The sequence below is a fragment of the Bubalus bubalis genome, chromosome 3 (assembly GCF_019923935.1).
Source record: "Bubalus bubalis isolate 160015118507 breed Murrah chromosome 3, NDDB_SH_1, whole genome shotgun sequence".
Lineage (NCBI taxonomy): Eukaryota > Metazoa > Chordata > Mammalia > Artiodactyla > Bovidae > Bubalus > Bubalus bubalis.
This window is the reverse complement of record NC_059159.1, coordinates 48,515,824-48,534,596: the sequence shown is the minus strand read 5'-3', so window position 1 is coordinate 48,534,596 and position 18,773 is coordinate 48,515,824. Positions and strand designations below refer to the sequence as shown.

The 18,773-nt window shown below is 39.4% G+C and overlaps 2 protein-coding genes across 5 annotated transcripts in view; one reads left to right on the top strand and one right to left on the bottom strand.

Annotated features, from left to right (window-relative positions):
• The window catches only part of AP2B1 (adaptor related protein complex 2 subunit beta 1), a 108,815-nt gene that overhangs the window by 30,734 nt on the left and 59,308 nt on the right, over window positions 1-18,773 (bottom strand). For 3 of the 4 annotated variants that reach the window (XM_006056221.3, XM_025281093.2, XM_006056222.4), the window contains exons 15-18: window positions 12,005-12,046; window positions 11,128-11,274; window positions 10,460-10,605; window positions 4,972-5,101 (exon numbers count right to left, since the gene is read on the bottom strand). In XM_006056221.3, the coding sequence (XP_006056283.1) occupies window positions 4,972-5,101; window positions 10,460-10,605; window positions 11,128-11,274; window positions 12,005-12,046 (465 nt within the window). The remainder of the gene's footprint in view (window positions 1-4,971; window positions 5,102-10,459; window positions 10,606-11,127; window positions 11,275-12,004; window positions 12,047-18,773) is intronic. The other variant, XM_006056223.3, reaches the window with a different exon arrangement.
• LOC102394779 (60S ribosomal protein L26) lies at window positions 7,450-7,977 on the top strand. The gene has a single exon (XM_006056220.4). The coding sequence runs from the start codon at window positions 7,499-7,501 to the stop codon at window positions 7,934-7,936; it is 438 nt and encodes a 145-aa protein (XP_006056282.3). The 5' UTR covers window positions 7,450-7,498; the 3' UTR covers window positions 7,937-7,977.

Below are 18,773 nucleotides of genomic sequence, written 5' to 3'. Positions count from 1 at the left end.
GCACAGAAAAGGATCAAGAATCAGAATGACTTCAGACTAGGAGGAAAACTATTTCTCATCTAGAAAGATATACAGAAACCATCATATAAGTGTGAAGAAAAAAAACATTCTAAAACATGTAAAGTTGCTACCTGTTTAAAATTTTACTCTACACACCTATCCAATACTTTCGTCACCTGATGTGAAGAACTGACTCATTGAAAAGACCTCAATGCTGGGCAAGATTGAAGGCGGGAGGACAAGGGGACCACAAAGGATGAGATGGTTGGATGGCATCAATGACACGTTGGTGATGGACAGGGAGGCCTGGCGTGCTGCAGTCCCATGGGGTCGCAAAGAGGCGGACACAACTGCGCAGCTGAACTGAACTGAACTGAACACCTATTTTTAGGAAGCTACTGGAGTATGTTCTTCATCAAAATGAAGGAGTAAATCAAGGAAAGAAAAATACAAGAGGAGACCCAACATACAAGACAGATGAAGAGAATGAATCCTCAGGGCTATGGTGAAGGGAGTTCACAGGATGACAGTTTCAGGTGTGGAAGAAAATCGTTTCAGATTAAAGCAGTCAAACGGCTCCCAAAGGAGACTTTAAGAGTGAAATTGGTAGGACTATTTTGAAGAGTTTGATCTCACTGGAATTTGGGAATGAATGACGGTTAACACAAAAAATTAAGCAAACAAATAGAGACAAGTCTTAATGGGTAAATATCTAATTACTTATAAGTTTTATGGAGAAAAATAATCACACTATATAGTTTGGCTCTGAGGAGTATATATAATCACAGTAACATGAACAATGAATACTAATTAAAGGAAATCCTAAGAGTTCTATCAGGAAAATATGAGGATTGGGAATATGTACACAGATAATGGCCATAAGAAGGCAATGGCACCCCACTCCAGTACTCTTGCCTGGAAAATCCCATGGACGGAGGAGCCTGATAGGCTGCAGTCCACGGGGTCGCACAGAGTTGGACACAACTGAAGCGACTTAGCAGTAGCAGCAATGGCCATAAGTGGGAAGAGAAGGCTGGGAACTCGGTTTTTCTTAGCTAACTCTAGAACTAGTTAACTCTAAACTGTATATTCACAGACCTATCAACATTCTCACAAAAGTTCACAGCTTGGTGAAAAAGGAGGCCAAGCAACTTTGAGAACTCCACAGCATCCATACAAAGACTAGGATGAACATGTTATGTCACAATTCTATTGTACTTTTGAAGACACTGACTTGAAGAAGCAGTCACTTGCCAGGTGTCAAGTTGAAGGAGTATACTGGGAAAACGTTTCTAAGCAAATAACACAGATGAAACAGATGAAGTGAAAAGGATATCAAAGTCAGAGAAAGCTCTTTTAGACAAAATTCATTTAGAGATTTGTTAAGGTTTTTGTTTTATTTAAATACAGGCATCAATTCTCTTTTTTTAAAGGAATATAGTATGCTAAACTCAAGAGAAGCTCCCGGTGGGGCAAGCTAAACTTTGCTTTGTGTAATATTTATCGGAGAAGGCAATGGCACCCTACTCCAGTACTCTTGCCTGGAAAATCCCATGGATGGAGGAGCCTGGTGGGCTGCAGTCCATGGGGTCGCTGAGGGTCGGACACGACTGAGCAACTTCACTTTCACTTTTCCCTTTCATGCATTGGAGAGGGAAATGGCAACCCACTCCAGTGTTCTTGCCTGGAGAATCCCAAGGACGGAGGAGCCTGGTGGGCTGCCATCTATGGGATCACACAGAGTCGGACACGACTGAAGTGATTTAGCAGCAGCAGTATGCTAAACTCAAGAGAAGCTCCCAGTGGGGCAAGCTAAACTTTGCTTTGTGTAGTATTTATAAGTTGGATTCACAAAGGCTTTTGATAACCAACATTATTAGTACAGTAGATTTTCTAGGTTCAAATTTCTACTAGGTATTTAATGCTCTTTCTAAGGTATAATCTATTTTACATTTTAAGAGAGAACAGTGTCTTTTTTTCAATAATGGTTCAAAAAGACCATAGGTCAGTAAGCAGTTTGATGATATTTTTAATGAAAAGTTTTTGTACTAAATGCTACATTATAGTTCTGGAGGCTAGTTTGATGTCTGTCCTATATATAGATATCAAATTAGCCAAAACAGCTAAAACTTGAACTGCTTCCCAAATTTCATTTCCTAAAACTCTTTTTTTCTTTTCTAATTTTATGGTCTGCCGTACTAGAAAAGCACTAATATTTCCTGCATGAGCTCTTGAATTTAAACATATATATTTATAATGTTTAAATGTCAATCAATCTTTACCTGGCTTTATCTGGATCGTATTGGTCAAAGCCTATTGAAGTTAAGATCTGACTCTCTATTCATACTGGGACAAGAGCAGAATAGAAGCTGAAAACTAAGGTAACCCACCATCTTCAGTTAATCATTAGTTTCAACTTCCACTAGCAGACATTAAATAGAGCTGCTCTCAGGGGGAAAAACTTCATCTGATTTCAAGTTTTTGCTTATCTTCTCCATTGGGCAATGCCAATTAAATGAGAAAATAGCCATAATTATGACATCCTTGAAAGGAAAGAATCCATGGCAAAGCATGGAGAATCAGTAGTTGACTACAGATGGAAAATTTGTTTTCTCTAGAGAAGTTGAACTGCTTTATTACATTCTGCTTAGATGGAAAAATGACAAGTTTTTTTTAATGTCAGGTTTGTGAAAATGAAAAACTTGCTAGTTCTAATGCGAGAGAAGGATTTGGACTAAGATTCAACCTGTTTTATGAGGGTTCCTGGGACTTCCCTGGTGGTCTAGTAGTTAAGACTCTGGGCTTCCAGTCCAAGAGACACCAGTTCAATCCTCAGATGGGGAACCAAGATCCCACATGCCATGTAGCCAAACAAAAAGATCAACTCACGTGAGGGTTCCCATCTGGGGTGTTCATTTTACTGAATGTGAAGTGGAAATGCAAATAGGGAAGTAAACTGACATTTATTCACAGTTCCCTTTTGGTTTTAAGAGGAGGAAATTTGCCCTGATTTCTGTGACCCAAATTCCTTTTCCTACTTCTACAGTAAAGCATTCTCGCACCCATGCTGACTGACCTCAAATATTTGGCTTGAGGCTCTGTGAGCCAACAGGAGGTTAGATTTCCATGAAAAGAGAGCAGATGTAAATTTGGGTTACTTACTTACTTTAGGATTCTATGTTGGAAAAGCCCCTCAACACATTACTCTCATCATAGCAGCACAGCCAACTCCTTCTGCACAGTAATCCTTGTTCTGCTCTCCTAGACTGAGCCAAGTTATATTGTGACTCACTCATTGTCACTCTGTATCATCAAACTCTTTGCTGAAAAAGAAGCAGTCAACTACTGAGGCAGCAAGGTAATCAGTCAACTGGCAAGCAAGCCTGGTGTGCTGGTATTTTACCCATTGTGGAGAACATTAGTTTCAACTCTTAGTAATTTTACTGTTGCTGTCTCACCATGAGTACTAGGATCCCACACTGGTATTTCCAAGACACCGAACAATGGGATCCTACCTGTCTTGACCGCAAGTGGAAGGTTGCTATTTTTTGTTCATCATTTAAAGCGTATTTTATAGTCTCATTCAGACTATTCTCTCAAGTTCTTGGTAGAAGGAGATGCCCAATCCTCTTAGTTGAGTCTTATGTCAGTCACAGTACATCATTCCCTTTTTCTTTTTTTGTTAAATTGTGAGCTCACTTTCAGTAGAGATTTTCTTTTCAGATGGGAGTCCTGATGGCCTTCAAGTTCAAAATTATTGTAAAAGGGCCATTTTTGCATTTGCTTCTGCCAAGTATCCCAGGCTCTATCAGTTCTGGTCCAACTTTACACTCATTTACTGGTTTGGAGAATTCTGTACCTATGCAGTATAAATCAGGTTCTGGATTTTTCACAAGAGGCCACCAGAACCCTGGTCAGAGAGAACTTCCTCCCATCACTGGCCTCTGTGGAAATGTGTTTCTAGTTCCCCTTTCACTGAGGGGCTTGCCTTTCCAGGGAGTCAGCTTTATGCAAAGCTCAGTTACAGTTCCCTATCTCAGGTCAGCCCAAGGTGGTCTCTTCTGTCCTTGTGAACATTAAAACCCTCAACTTCCAGGCTTGTATCTGTATTTTACCCCTTCAGGTTGCTGTGGCTTCAACTTACATGCTTACTACTCTACCTTTACGTTGCTTAAACCCCAGAACGCTTATTTCAAACAGAAATTCAAAGTGATGCAAATGAAATCAAACTCTAAGCTAGGACTTAAGCATTCTAAAAATTCAGTATTTTCAAGATAGAGAGGCTCTTATAGACATGATAAAGTTCTAAGCTCCTCTAAGTTGATGTTACACTTACCACATGCATATTATACAGATAACTCAACTATTTATGGCAGTGTGTTCAAAGATGACCTCCACATAGCTTTCCTGAAATCTACTCTTGCTGCTGCAGCTGTTAAGCTGCTTCAGTTGTGTCCAACTCTGTGCAACACCATAGATGGTAGCCCACCAGGATCCCCCGTCCCTGAGATTCTCCAGGCAAGAACACTGGAATGGGTTGCCATTTCCTTCTCCAATGCGTGAAAGTGAAGTCGCTCAGTCGTGTCTGACTCTTAGTGACCCCAAGGATGCAGCCTACCAGGCTCCTCCGTCCATAGGATTTTCCAGGCAAGAGTATTGGAGTGGGGTGCCACTGCCTTCTCTGGGAAATCTACTCTTACAACATTCAAATTCCCTTTTATGAAAGTCTTAAGAAAAAAGTTTGTAAATAACATCTTGAAAAGTTTTTGTTTGTTGAGTTAAAAAAAATTAGTAACTTTTCGTGTCAATGTATGACTTTTGTGTGTGTGTGTGTTAACAAAAAATAAGTCTTCTCCACAGAGTCATTTCAAACCCTATTCCATGACTAAATCTGAGAGGACTTGCTTTACATATAAAAATAAAATTGGCAAGATATCAACCTACACACTCAGAGTGAAGTAAAAGTCTAACCTGCAGGTTGTTCAGAGGCTCCATCTTCATGACAGGGCCCAAGGTGTTGAGGGGCAGGGAGACATCAATGCTCTGGTTTGGCATCAGTGGCGTATGGATGGCCAGAGGAGTGCTAGGGATGACACCAAAGCTAGAAGAGAGGGTGAAGAAATCCTAGAGGTTAATTAGGAGGCAGGATTTAGACACATCTTTAGGTTTCAATGGCTTTTTATACAAGGAAACATAATTTTTAACAAAATTAAATGGAAGGAACAGCAGGAGCTAAAGTGCCCAATTCTAATATGCTGTTAACACTGGTTACCACATAGCCTCTGTTTTCCATGAAATAGATCAGAGCAAGGAGAAAACATTCAGCAGCAGAGAACTGGTTAGCTAATGCCCTGATTCTAAAGTTTTCTTACGTTTATCATGTCACTAGAGGGGCAGGTTTGATAAACATCTTTTTTTATACATCTGTCTTTAGATAATCCTTGGGAGAATACCCACCCTGCAAAGTACATTACACTATTTCACTAGCTTGACAACCTGCCCAGTCAGCCCAGAGGATGATTTACAGTAACTCACTTTCTTTTTTCTTTGTTTACTTACATAGGATACAATCATTGGGAAAAAGCCACTCTAAGTAAAGCAGAATTGAACGGCTTAAACATTCAAAACAATACTCCAAAGGACAAAAGACATGCTGTAGTCTCAAACCTGGCCACTTTCTTAGCCTAAGGCAGGCAAAGAGTATTCACCACAGTTAGACGTCTCACAGAAGCTTGCATGGTAATAATATAAGAATAGTAAAGAGCTAGGAAAACTCTGAGTTTGAAGTCACATAAAAACAAAAATGTATGACTTCCCCAAACTGAAAGGGAAAAACTGGGCCACAGGTATAACAAATGAACAACTTAATGATATAAATTTACATTGAATTTATGCTCTAATTAGCCTCAGGAAGAAAGATGAGATTATAATATAACATAACTAGAGTTTTTTAGGCAGCATCAATTTCAGAACAGCAGGAGAAACATTTTCCTTTTCCTAGATAAACTATACTTTAGAGTCCCAAATGTAATAAATGATTTTGAGTAAACACATCAAATCATTCTGGTATTAACATTTATGGGTCAAAAACTATTCTGCCCTTTTGATCTTGCTCTCATGATTCATCTATGTGGAACATCATAGGGAATCTTAAAAAAAGGCTACCAGAACTAGTAAGTAAGTTTATTGAAGTTGCAAGATACAAGTTCAATATACAAAAATCAGCTGTATTTCTATATACTAGCAACCAAAGGCAGTGGCACCCCACTCCAGTACTCTTGCCTGGAGAATCCCATGGATGGAGGAACCTGGCTACAGTCCATGGGGTCGCTAGGAGTTGGACATGACTGAGTGACTTCACTTGCACTTTTCACTTTCATGCACTGGAGAAGGAAATGGCAACCCACTCCAGTGTTCTTGCCTGGAGAATCCCAGGGATGGGGGAGCCTGGTGGGCTGCCGTCTCTGGGGTCACACAGAGTCGGACACAACTGAAGTGACTTAGTAGCAGCAGCAGCAACCAAAAGTTAAAACATGCTACTTACTATAACATCAAAACTATGAAACACTTAAATACAACAAAAGATGTGTAAGATCTGTACATGAAAAATTATGAAGTACTGTAGAGGGAAGTTAAAAGATGTCCTACATAAATGGAGAGAGATGCTATGCTGATGGATTAGAAGACTCAGTACTGTTTGTTGTCAGCTCTTCCCCAAACTGATCTAAATATTCCCTATACCTTCCATCAAAATCCAAGCAGAAAAAAGACCTAGAATTGCCCAAAACAATTTTTGAAAAAGAACATAGTTGGAGGGTTTACACTGTATGACTTCAAGATTTACTACAGAAAAAGACTTTACTTTGACTCTTACTTTACACCATACTGGGCTTCCCAGGTGGCGCTAATGGTAAAGAATCCACATACCAATTCAAGAGATGAGGAATTCTGGGTTGGGAAGATCCCCTGGAGGAGGGCATGGCAACCTTCTCCAGTACTCTTGCCTGGAAAATTCCATAGACAGAGAAGCCTGGTGGGCTACAATCCATGGGGCCGTGAAGAGTTGGACACAACTGGATACTGCACAGTACACCATATTATCTCACCAAAATTATCTCAAAATGAATTATAAAGGGAAACATAAGAGCTTTATTGATTGCCATTTCTATTAGAAAAAAATTTTTTAATTGTACTCATAACTGTAGGTCAGGCAAAGATTTGATAAACAGAACACAAAAAGCAAGACTTAAAAAGGAAAAAATTGTAAAATAAACTGCATTTCAATAAAAAGCCTGTTCCTTGAAAAACACTAAGAAAGTAAAAGTAAGCTACAGACTGGGAGAAGATATTTCCAAGGCATATCTGAAAGTACTCATAGCCAGAAAATATAAAAAACTTTACTACTTGATAATAGAACAAACAATTTTTTTAAAAAAGAAAAAGGGAGCCTGCAGATCTCTTCCCTTCTGTGGCCATCGCTGAAGCGCTAGCGGCCAAAATGAAGTTCAATCCCTTTGTGACTTCTGACCGAAGCAAGAATCGAAAAAGGCATTTCAATGCGCCTTCCCACATTCGCAGGAAAATTATGTCTTCTCCTCTTTCTAAAGAGCTAAGACAGAAGTACAACGTTCGATCCATGCCCATCCGAAAGGATGATGAAGTTCAGGTTGTACGAGGGCACTACAAAGGGCAGCAAATTGGCAAAGTAGTCCAGGTTTACAGGAAGAAATACGTCATCTACATTGAACGAGTGCAGCGGGAGAAGGCTAATGGCACAACTGTCCATGTGGGCATTCACCCCAGCAAGGTGGTTATCACCAGACTAAAACTGGACAAAGACCGCAAAAAGATCCTCGAACGTAAAGCCAAATCTCGCCAAGTAGGAAAGGAAAAGGGCAAATATAAGGAAGAAACAATTGAGAAGATGCAAGAATAAAGTCATCTTGTCTACAGCTTTCATTAAAAACTGTTAAAATGGGAAAAAAAAAAAAAAGAAAAGAAAAAGGAATGATCTGAGAAGATACTTCACCAAAGATATAAGATTAGTCAACAAGATTATGAAAAAAATGCTCAGTACTGTTAGTTAGTAGAGAGATACTACTATACATCTACAAGAACGGCTAGCACTGGTGAGAAAATGGAAGCTGGAACATCCACACTTACCATATGACCCAGCAATACCACTGCTAGGCATTTACCCAGAAAAAAGGAAAACACAGTTCCACACAAAGACTTGTACATGAATATTCATAGGTGCTTTAGCCATGAAAGATAAAACTGGAAACAACCCCCACTTGTACCAACTGGTGAAAGGGTAAACAAATCGTACTACATGCATCACAGGGATACTACTCAACAATAAACAGACTAGTGAAACACCTCGAGGCATTATGCTAAGTCAAAGAAATCTAATGCAGAAGACTCCATACTATGTAATTTCATTTACAAAACATTATAGAAAAGGTATGATTATACTGGCAGAGACAGAGCTACAAAGAACAATAGTAAAAACAGTAAGAGAATAAAATAAGAATAAAAACAGAGAATAAAGTAAGAAAAAGCAAATAAAATAAAACAGAAATGAAGAAAAATGTCACCATTACTCATGAAGCACTCCAATCAGAAGATCAAATCTAAATCTAATTAAGCCTGTAGACCAATGTACATATACTCAGCAAAATCTAGACTGTGGAGAACTCTACTGATAAAAGATCTAATTTCTTCTACAAATAAATTTCAAGGAAGAAAGAGGAGGAGATTAAAAGGAAGAGAGAGGAGGTTAAGAGAGACTTAAGACACATATCAATTAATCAGTATATATGGGGACCAATGGGATCCTGTTCAGATAAAACAAGCTGTACAACAACAATACAGAACTGCAGTAATCTGCTAATGATGTTAAAGAACTTAATAATATTAAAGAATTTTTGAGTTTAATAATGGTGCTGTGGTTATGGGTTAAAAAAAAGATCATGAGATACATATTCCAATATTTATAGATAAGAAAATATTAGGGAGAAAAATAGTACATATAACAGACAAAGTCAATAAATACATAATTCTCCAAAGAAGAAAATATAAACAATGGAACAGTACAAAAGGTTAAACACATAAACCCTGAAAACTTTCCAGAGATACAGGACTTCAAGGAACACACTGAAAGGGCACACCTTATTCCAGGAAAAACTAGCATTGATCAACACAGGGAGTATCCTAGAAAAATTACTGGACTTCAAAACTTTGGACAGTCAAAAAAAATGATCAAATTACTTATACATACAGGGAAAAACCATGCTGGTAATGAACTTTTCCTCAGGAATATTAAATGACAAACAACTGTAAAGTAAAACAAAGATCTTGAGTCAAGAATTTTCAAGCATGTAAGTCATGATTTTGACCATGTAAGAATTCAAAGATTGTTGATGAGGCCTTGTTGAGGAACCTACTAGAAGACATACAAGAAATGATCATGGAAATGTAAATAAAAGGACTGGCAGCAAGCACAAACTCAAGAAGAAACAAAGATGAGGATAAAAGTGAGAGAATAAAATGCAGAAATGACAAAATAACAACTGACAAGAATGAAAGGAAAGGAGACAAGCAGGTGGAAAGCTGAAAAAGCTCTCATCTATCGTAACTCTCTTCCCCATTATGGCAGAGCATCCACTGCTAAAAGCAAACTGTCTGCCTCTATGTGATTATTCAGTTAACAGGTAGACTGTCTTCCGTTATTTTTTAGAGCAGCCAAAGTCCATTCATTTTTCTCACCAAAATGTGGGCTCTAGACACACATTGAAAGGGCACACCTTATTCCAGGAAAAACTAACACTGGTCAACACTGGGAATATCCTAGAAAAATCACTGGACTTGGACAGTCAAATAAAAGTTTATACAGTCCATGGAATTCTCTAGGCCAGAATACTGGAGTGGGTAGCCATTCCCTTCTCCAGGGGATCTTCCCATCCCAGGCATCGAACCCAGGTTTCCCGCATTGCAGGAGGATTATTTACCAGCTGAGCCACCAGGGAAGCCCAAGTTACAAACACTAGGCACACATCTGAGACACACATTGGTTTGTTTCATCACTCTAGCTTTAGTACCTAGAAATGTCTGGCACTCAGATGCAAAACAATTATTATTAACCATATAAATGGATTTCAACTAAAAGTATATTTTTTGGTAAACTGTGTTAACAGAGACATACTAGTTCTAGAATCCTTTACGGCAGTCAGTCAGTCCTGGTTTCCTTATTCCATATGGACAACCTTCTTGGCAGAATTCCCTAGAGCCTCCAGAGTTAAAGCTGACCACTGAAGAGAGATACAAGAGCCTTCGCTCAGTCTACATTGAGCATCTGCCAACACAAGAGCTTTTACCCACTGCTAAATGGAACATTCACTTGTTACACACAAAGTACACTGCTGTCTCAGGATTAAGCTGGGGAACTCAGATTTCTTACCTATTCTTGTTAAACTGAATTGCGAAGTCTGTCATGTGCTGCAGAGCTTTGTTGGTGAAGTTCATTTCCATATAGATGTGCCCTTGGCGGTGAGTAAATGTTCCTGAAATCTCCAGGCCTTTAGCCTTTACCGCAGGCAGCCAGACCTAAAATACAGCATAAGGCCCAATGAAATCAGACAGGATTCATCTCACTGCTGTTTTTGAGTAAATAAAGATGAAATTAAGATTTCACTTTGTTAGGCAGTTAAGGTGCTGAAATAAGCTTCATTTACAGGAGTTTCCCCTTCCTCTTCTGAATTTCCTTTTGAGCATGACATCAAGAGAGGCTGAGACTAGAAAGATATCAACAACACTAACCTAAATCAAAACTCTAAAAAGGTACACTAAGACGCATGAAAACCAGGTCTGAGCAATGGCACTCTAGAATCCACATGCAATACCAGTGGAAAAGCAAAGTAGAAGGAATACGAAGTAAAATGTTATGTCTTTCCCTCTCTGCTTTGAACTGTGTATCAGTTTAAAGCACTAGATTGATTTCAGTGCTGACAAGCAAGACAATATTTCTAAACTACAGAACAAAACGTAAACACTTAACATTTCCAATTTTAAGTCTATGTTAAACATTAAATAATTCAGGTCCTGTCCACAAAGTGTTGTGTTACTTACAGCCTTAGGAGCCACATATCCACCAGGTGCCATGCCTATCCCCGTGGAGAGTTCAAACAGGTCATTCAGACCACTGCTGACCACAGCAGGAGTAGGGGAGGGAGCAAAGGTTGCAGGCACTGATGAGGGGATGAAGGACTGTCCCACCTGCAGGGAAGAAAAGGGAAGGGGAGCAGAGAGATCAGGAAGAACAGTCCTTAAAGTGTTGCTATCTATTTTAATAGTTATTGGTAAATCAGTAAGAACACACCATAATTACAATATTCTTAGGAGTTTAACTCATATATTCTTTGTCCTTTAAATCATCATGGTTATTTTTTCATCATTGAAAAGATATACACACTCTTTAGATGTTCTATTAAAAGAGTAATCAGCAGGATCAGGAACACAGTAATCCAAGGTTTTTTCTATTTGTTTCCAATTTTAGCTTCCATGATTCTGTGCAAAAGGCCTATAGTATCCCCAGGAAACTCTCCTGGGGGAGATGGATACTCATACTCCCCAATTCTTTTACGAGGAGAGTCTCACTTGGAGTCCAGCTGTCTCTCAAGCTCTTTGTAGATGACAGAAGAGAATAAGGGTATTCTCTCATCAAGATGGGAGGTTTCATTTCCTCTGGCTCTTTACCATCAGGAAGACCAAGAACTCTGTAGACACCAGAGCGCCAATCCCTAAAGACACCCCTACAGCACATGTGGTGTATAGTTCCAAAGATTCCAAGTAACCCTACACTACTATCTACTCTTCTTAACACTGCCATAGAGGTTCTGGTGTACAGGGCTAGAGAGCAGCGGTGGCTGGTCTGAGAAGGTGCGCATAGGAAAGGCATCAAACGGGGGCAGCGCATCCCATGGTGAAAAAAACCGATGGCACTTACTGCCGGACTTCCTCCAATGCCCCCGCCAAGGTCACTGCCAAGCTGAAAGAGAGAAGGAGAGAGAGGAGAGAAAGGTAGAGTTCATTTAGCTAAGTACTAGATGCCCATACAGAATGTGCAAATTGCTCTACCAAGTTTGCAGGGAACACATGCTATTCAACTTCACTCCCAAAGTCTAAAGAAATTCTAGATTGCAAAGAAATACATCCTAGGGGAACTAAGTAGGGGACATGATGATGTGTGGGAGTTTTGAGAAAACTTGGAAAGAAGATGGAGCTGGGACACCTCAGGGATGTTTCAGATCCAATCTTTCCACTGGGGTACACAGACACAAACCCAAACAGCATTTAAAGAATTTACATATTCCAAGAAGCTCTATATCCAGGTAGTAATGTTTTGGATATGTCTTATTTTTTAAAAGGAAATTTGAGGGGGAAAAAAGAAAACAAAAATGAAAATGTGCTCTGAACTACAAAACTTGCTGCCTCACTGAGAAAGTGGGGGCCAAACCAGTAGTGAACTGCAATTTCAAGCTTCAAAAATTACAGCTGGAACAAGAGGGATTTTCAGTTTAGAACTCTGCTAAGAAAGCAAACAGCTGGGTTAGGAGGACAGCCTACCTGGGGAGGAAGTGGGAAGGCTTGCCATTTTTCAACTCTCTCACAGCAGTACAATTAAGGGGAAATGCTGTGATTTCTCTCAAGTCGATTATTTAAAAGGATGTTAGCTACTAAAGAATCAGATTAACGTAAGTAGCTTGGTGACAGGAAAATAATTCCACATGGTCTTAGCTCTGCCTCCCACCACCCCCCACACCCCGCCAGGGCTCTGATATAATTCACCCTGAATTTCAGGACAAAAGTATTTAGAAGAACTGAAGCTGAAAACAGCTAGCATGAAGAAACATAAAACACACATACACGAAACTAACGGTGCTGTTGAAAAGGCCAACGCCACTTTTTTTGTGTTACAATTTCACACTGCTGCTTCCCTAGTTCTCACTGTGTATCTAAAATTCATCTCTGAATCACCAAATGCCTTGTCTGCTTTACAAAACAGTTTCCTTTATTATCATTTAGTGATAGAAACTTGGAGAGCTCGATGCTATGGATGTGTTAAAAAAAAAAACAACTGTACTATCTTCAGGATTTGAGAGAGGATTTATTATCTTCTCAGTGAACAGATACATAAAACTGAGTTGTCAAATCTCAAAAATAATATATATATTGAAAAATAATGGGACTTATGACATTCTGTTTCCATCATAGCAGGAAAAACAAAAAACAAAAAAACCCACCCAGACAGGTGCTGCCTAACTGGCACAAATAAGCTTGCTCTGCACTAAGCTACAGAGCACTCCAAGAGTCAACACTTCCAAAATCTGGTTTCTGAAGACTATGTAACGGTTGGACCTGGGCGAGATATCACAGGCAGAGACAGATGAAAAGGTCATCACAACCTTCACAAGACTTTGAGTAACTGGAAACATGACAGCAAACAGAACGGACATTACGCCTCTGCCTTCTCCCTGTTCCTAGAACAGCCCACATCCAGAGCATGAGAGTCCTTTTATTCAAACACACACTTACATAACGTTTGTTGGAGAAAAGGTACAATGGGGAATGTAAAGATGCCAGGTGATGGGGGGAATACAGACAAACCCGATCCAGGCTTTGCAAACTAGCAGAAAAATAAAACATGAATGCAAAACCATACAGAACATGCTAACACAAAAAAAGCAAAGTTCTAGAGAGAAGAGCCTCCTTTTGGCTGAAGGATAATGAAAAGATGCTTGTGAAATTACAGAAGGCAAAAATGGGAGAGGTTATTTCTCAGAATGTACAAAGGTTAAAAAAGTAGGAATAAAAGCATGATCAAGAAGAATGAGCAGTCTAAGTAGATTGGAGCACAGGGTAGATAGGTGTAAAAAAAGAAAGAAGCCATAGAAAACAAATTTGCAAAAGCAAGCTGCTTATGGGAGGTCTTTAGTTTTCAATTTCTCCTTATGAAACTTGGAGGTTTCTTAGAGTAAGAGTCAAACTTTCTAAGAGTATTAATAACTATCTCAATTTTGTTCTAATAACTATGGCTTTCAACCTTAAAGACAAAGTGGAATCAACCACCTTTGTGTGTACAGTGTGGGGAGTTGTTGTTCAGCTGCTAAGTCATGTCTGAGTCTTTGTGATCCCATGGGCTGTAGTACATTGTGGGAAGGGGACTTTTAAAACCACTGATGCCCGAGTCTCAGCTCCAGTCATAGTGATTTAATTGTTCTGAGGTGTAGCCTGGGCATCAGAATTTTAAAAATTTGCCCTAGTGATTCCAATGTACAGACAAGGTTGAAAACCACTGCCTTAGAGAATTAACTATTATCTGGAGTCAAACAAGAGTTATCAGTTTAGAAATTACTTTGGAGCTATCTCCTGAATTGAAAAGGAAGCCAGAACTTGAGCAGAAAGAAAAGCCCTTTCTAAGGAAGGCAATGATCAAGAATGTCTTATTTGTCCCAGGGCTGGTTTTGATCTGGTTTTATGACTTTCTGATGGGCTTACACATTCTCCCCACAGCCATTATCCTCCCTTCTGGGTTATCTCACAATTCAAGTTTGAAAGAGATGGAATTCTTTATGGACCTAGTTGGGACTTGATGGCAAGAAAAAAAAAAACACACTGGAAGAGAAAACAGCAATATTATCAAAGATGCTAAATTCAATAAAAGGTAGTGAGAAAAGGCATTCACTAGTGGTGTTATTTCCAAAGGGAAAAAAGCCCTTATTTATATTATATAGAAATATACATATATATTATATATATTTATTTATAGCCTTTATTTTCTTAGATTTCATTCTTATTATATTTGAGCATTATATGAGTATTATCTTAGCTGGACAGGATCTAAATGTACTCTCCCCCGCCCCCCCATGCTGCTTGTCAATTTTAATCAAAACCATATAAGAGAAACTGAAAAGCAATTCTGACACTCCTCCATTTATGTTCAGCTGATCAGATACACCTGAGCTGCAACCCAGACTCAAGATCTCTGATCTTAGAGACAGAGAATGCAAGTGGTATTAGAGACACATAGCCAGAAATAAAAAGGTTCACCTAATTGGGCTATGTCCAGAGAGCACAAGTAAAGGACAATTTCAGTATGCTTTCTAACTAGCAAAACTATAGCTTATTCAGACTTTATTTGGCAGCCTTCCTTTGGACTGAAGTTTCTGAGAGGCTATCATCTTCCTCTGAAAATATGACACAGGCAACAGCACAGTGACAGACAAGAGTAAGAGGGGCCGTCAGCAGGGCAGGCGCCCATCCCCAGCGAGAGGGCCTCTCCCGTCTACAGTGACAAGCAGGTTGAGGCAGATATTAATTGGGGGGTGGGCAGGGAGGCTAGAAAGCCAAACTAAACAAAGCAATGTTGTTGTCATGTTAGCCTGAACCAGCCGCTAATGTTTCAGTTCAGTTGCTGGTATTACCCTGAGTCAGACAACATTCATTTGTTTGGTAATACTTTCTAATCAGGTCAGGTACAAAATCAATCAAACTGCACTTGTAAAAATTCAATGATATCTGTTATCCAGTGAGCTAGGGGAGGTGAGTGTAAAGTAAGGTATGACTTTAATCTCAAATGCTGTATTATGTTTGAAGTGGTCTTTTGGAGCTATTTCCCATTATTCCCAGGATTGCCTTAATGAGGCTGCTATTTTCTCCATGAAGGAAGTAATGTCAACTTGCTTCCCTGGTGGTTCAGGCAGTAAAGAATTTGCCTGCAGTGAAGGAGGCCCAGGTTTGATCCCTGGTTCGGGAAGATCCCCAGGAGAAGGGAATGGCCACCCACTCCAGTGTTCTTGCCTGGAGGATTCCATGGACAGAGGAGCCTGGCAAGCTACAGTCCACAGGGTCACAAAGAATCAAACATGACTGAGCAACTAACACTTTTTTATAGACCAACTAAATCAGTACACAGGAAGATGAAGAAAGGAGGGGTGACAATTTCAAGAAAAGAATATTTTAAATGCTGCAAATTAAACAGAATTTTCCTAAAGGTCTGTAGTTGATACCCACGTCTAAAATTTCTGCTAGTGGTAAAGCTTCCCCAGCCTCTAATCTAAATCACATTAAATGGCACATTAACAGTAACACTAACACAGGCTACTGCCAAAGAGCGGGGTGCTTCAGCATGTCTGAATTAGTGCTCAAACAGCTCAGTTCGTGTTGAACTACATAATAATGTATTGCTTCACTGTTCATTCAGTAACTGAATGCAAAGCAGTGATTTCATGGTGACTTATTTTAATTTATGGGCTAAAGAGATTTCAGCATGGATACATGAGTTTTGCTGCAGAACCTGGTTGAGTCAAAAGTTTGAGAGCTGAGTTTGCATACCAAAAGGAAATTCCTTCATCCAATGGTAACATGCTTTAATATCAGAAGTAGAAAAAAAGAATTCAAGACTGAGGTTCTGTAAGGCAAGTCTGTCAGACTCTAAGAAAAGGACCAATCTTGACATGGCCACCAAGTAGACTGAAAATAAAACAAAACACAAAACCCCATAAATGTTCACAAAGACTGATCTGGGTTAGTCCCCTTGACAAGGTCCATCTGACCAGTCTAATGTATACCTGTCTGCTTCTGAAACTATGGAGCTGTCTGAGAATCTGAAGACATTCTCTTACTTAGAGGTAGAGATCTTAAGCTCACACATTTCTTTGCTCCTTTCTGGAATTATTACCTCTTATGTGATACTTTCCAGAACTGATTTAATTGAAGAGAGTCTAAGAAATGTTTCAGGGCATACAGTTTACCAATAGCTCTACTAGGCAGGAATCAAAATAGAATGATGTGAAAATAGTACACAATGATTCCCATCACAAACAAAACTTATACCAAAATCTTACTGGCATCAAAAATATCAATCTGTGTTTTTCCTATCAGTTTTAGATTTTAGTAGGCACACACTATCTCTGAGGTAAAGTATGGTTTTCAGCTGCTAGGCTGCAAATTTTAATTTGATTTTTCACAAAGCTATTTAGAAAACCACCATAAAATATAACTAATTGAACCAGTGAAAAGAATCTGTAACTGTGCCAAAGCTATTAGACAAACTCATGATAACAGAACAGACTTGATGTGGAATAGCATAAAGGAGTTGAGATTATACAAAATCATCAGAAGACTCCTTAGCTTGAAGGAAAAAAAAAAGTCTTACATCAACAGAAAAAGACGGTGATGTAATAGATTATTTTCTGAGATGGGACAGGGGACAGAATGTGATGAGAGGTTCCTAGAATGGCCATTACTGGTCTCTTAGGTCAGATATGACTCAATGTTCAATGTAGTAAAAGTCCACAGGAGCAGCTCTGTATCTGGTCTCATCTTCCTTTGCAGTAATTATCTATGTACTTGTTCACAACTATATTCCCAATACATGGAACAGAGCCTGACATAGAATAAGCACTCAAATATTTATTGAGTGACTGAATGTTTCACTAACCATATAAGCAGCGCTATTATTTCTTGGGGAGATAATTTTGAAATGAATCACTTCACTGGTGAAAATTATCACAAAATGGATAGAAGGCTGACAAAATTGTTTCACTAACTGCCGAGAGCACCGTTATCTCCATCAACACTGCCAAAACATATGAATAGAACCAATTAAGGGGAAAAAATGACCGCATCCCCTCTATTCCCAACCAAAGCCAAAGCTTTTTCTAGAATCTGAATGTATTGTCTGAGTGGTTTTGACTGTCAGTTTTCATCACAAGAATGCCCCATGCATCATTCTATCGCCTTGAAAGCACTTGCTTTATATCACAGCTCACCACCAAATAGCTGGGAACACAGGATTTTGTGGCTCTACTTGAAAGAGGGTAAGATTAAGCAATCTTAGTCCTTTTGCTGGAAGACAGATGTATAAACTTATCCAATCCCTCTTCTCATTAATGAATATTTTTATTGTCTTTCTCAAACTTTTAAGTGCCTCCTAGTGGTAAGCTAGCTCAAATTCACATAAAGGGCACCAAATCCCATGGATGGAGGAGCCTGGTGGGCTACGGTCCATGGGGTTGCTAGGAGTCGGACACGACTGAGCGACTTCACTTTCACACATTGGAGAAGGAAATGGCAACCCACTCCAGTGTTCTTGCTTGGAGAATCCCAGGGACAGGGGAGCCTGGTGGGCTGCCGTCTATGGGGTCGCACAGAGTTGGACGTGACTGAAGCGACTTAGCAGCAGCAGCAGCAGCAGGAAGTATATCATGGAAAGGCCTAGGGCAAGCAAGTCTTGTGTTTTATCTTCAAACATTCATAAATTTTACATTCTAAGCCTTAATACGGTGTGTTTATGTTGCCTGCCATAGAGTAAAACTTAACACTACAAGATGAGGAACCAGGTTTATCCTGCAGCTTTAGATGCACCCTATGCTCTGCTGTGTACTCCAGAGATTGTGTACTCCAGTTTGAGAAGGATCAAAGTTAACTGAGACTGGACTCTATTATGGAAGATGACAGTAACAAACTGCAGGAACCACAGGACACTGAAGGTGTGTATAAACTTTAGTTTTTAAAAAGTCCTGGGTTCAAAATCCTGACTGAGACTTGCTAGCTATGCGTCCTTCAGTTATCTGTCAAATAAGACCCAATACCAATTACCCTTCAGACTTATATTTTGAGGATTAGAAATTAGAAAAGTTCTAGCACAGAGATTGGCACTCGGTATTTGGTAATTATTCCCCAAACTGCCTGAGACCAGCCTTCACGAAACC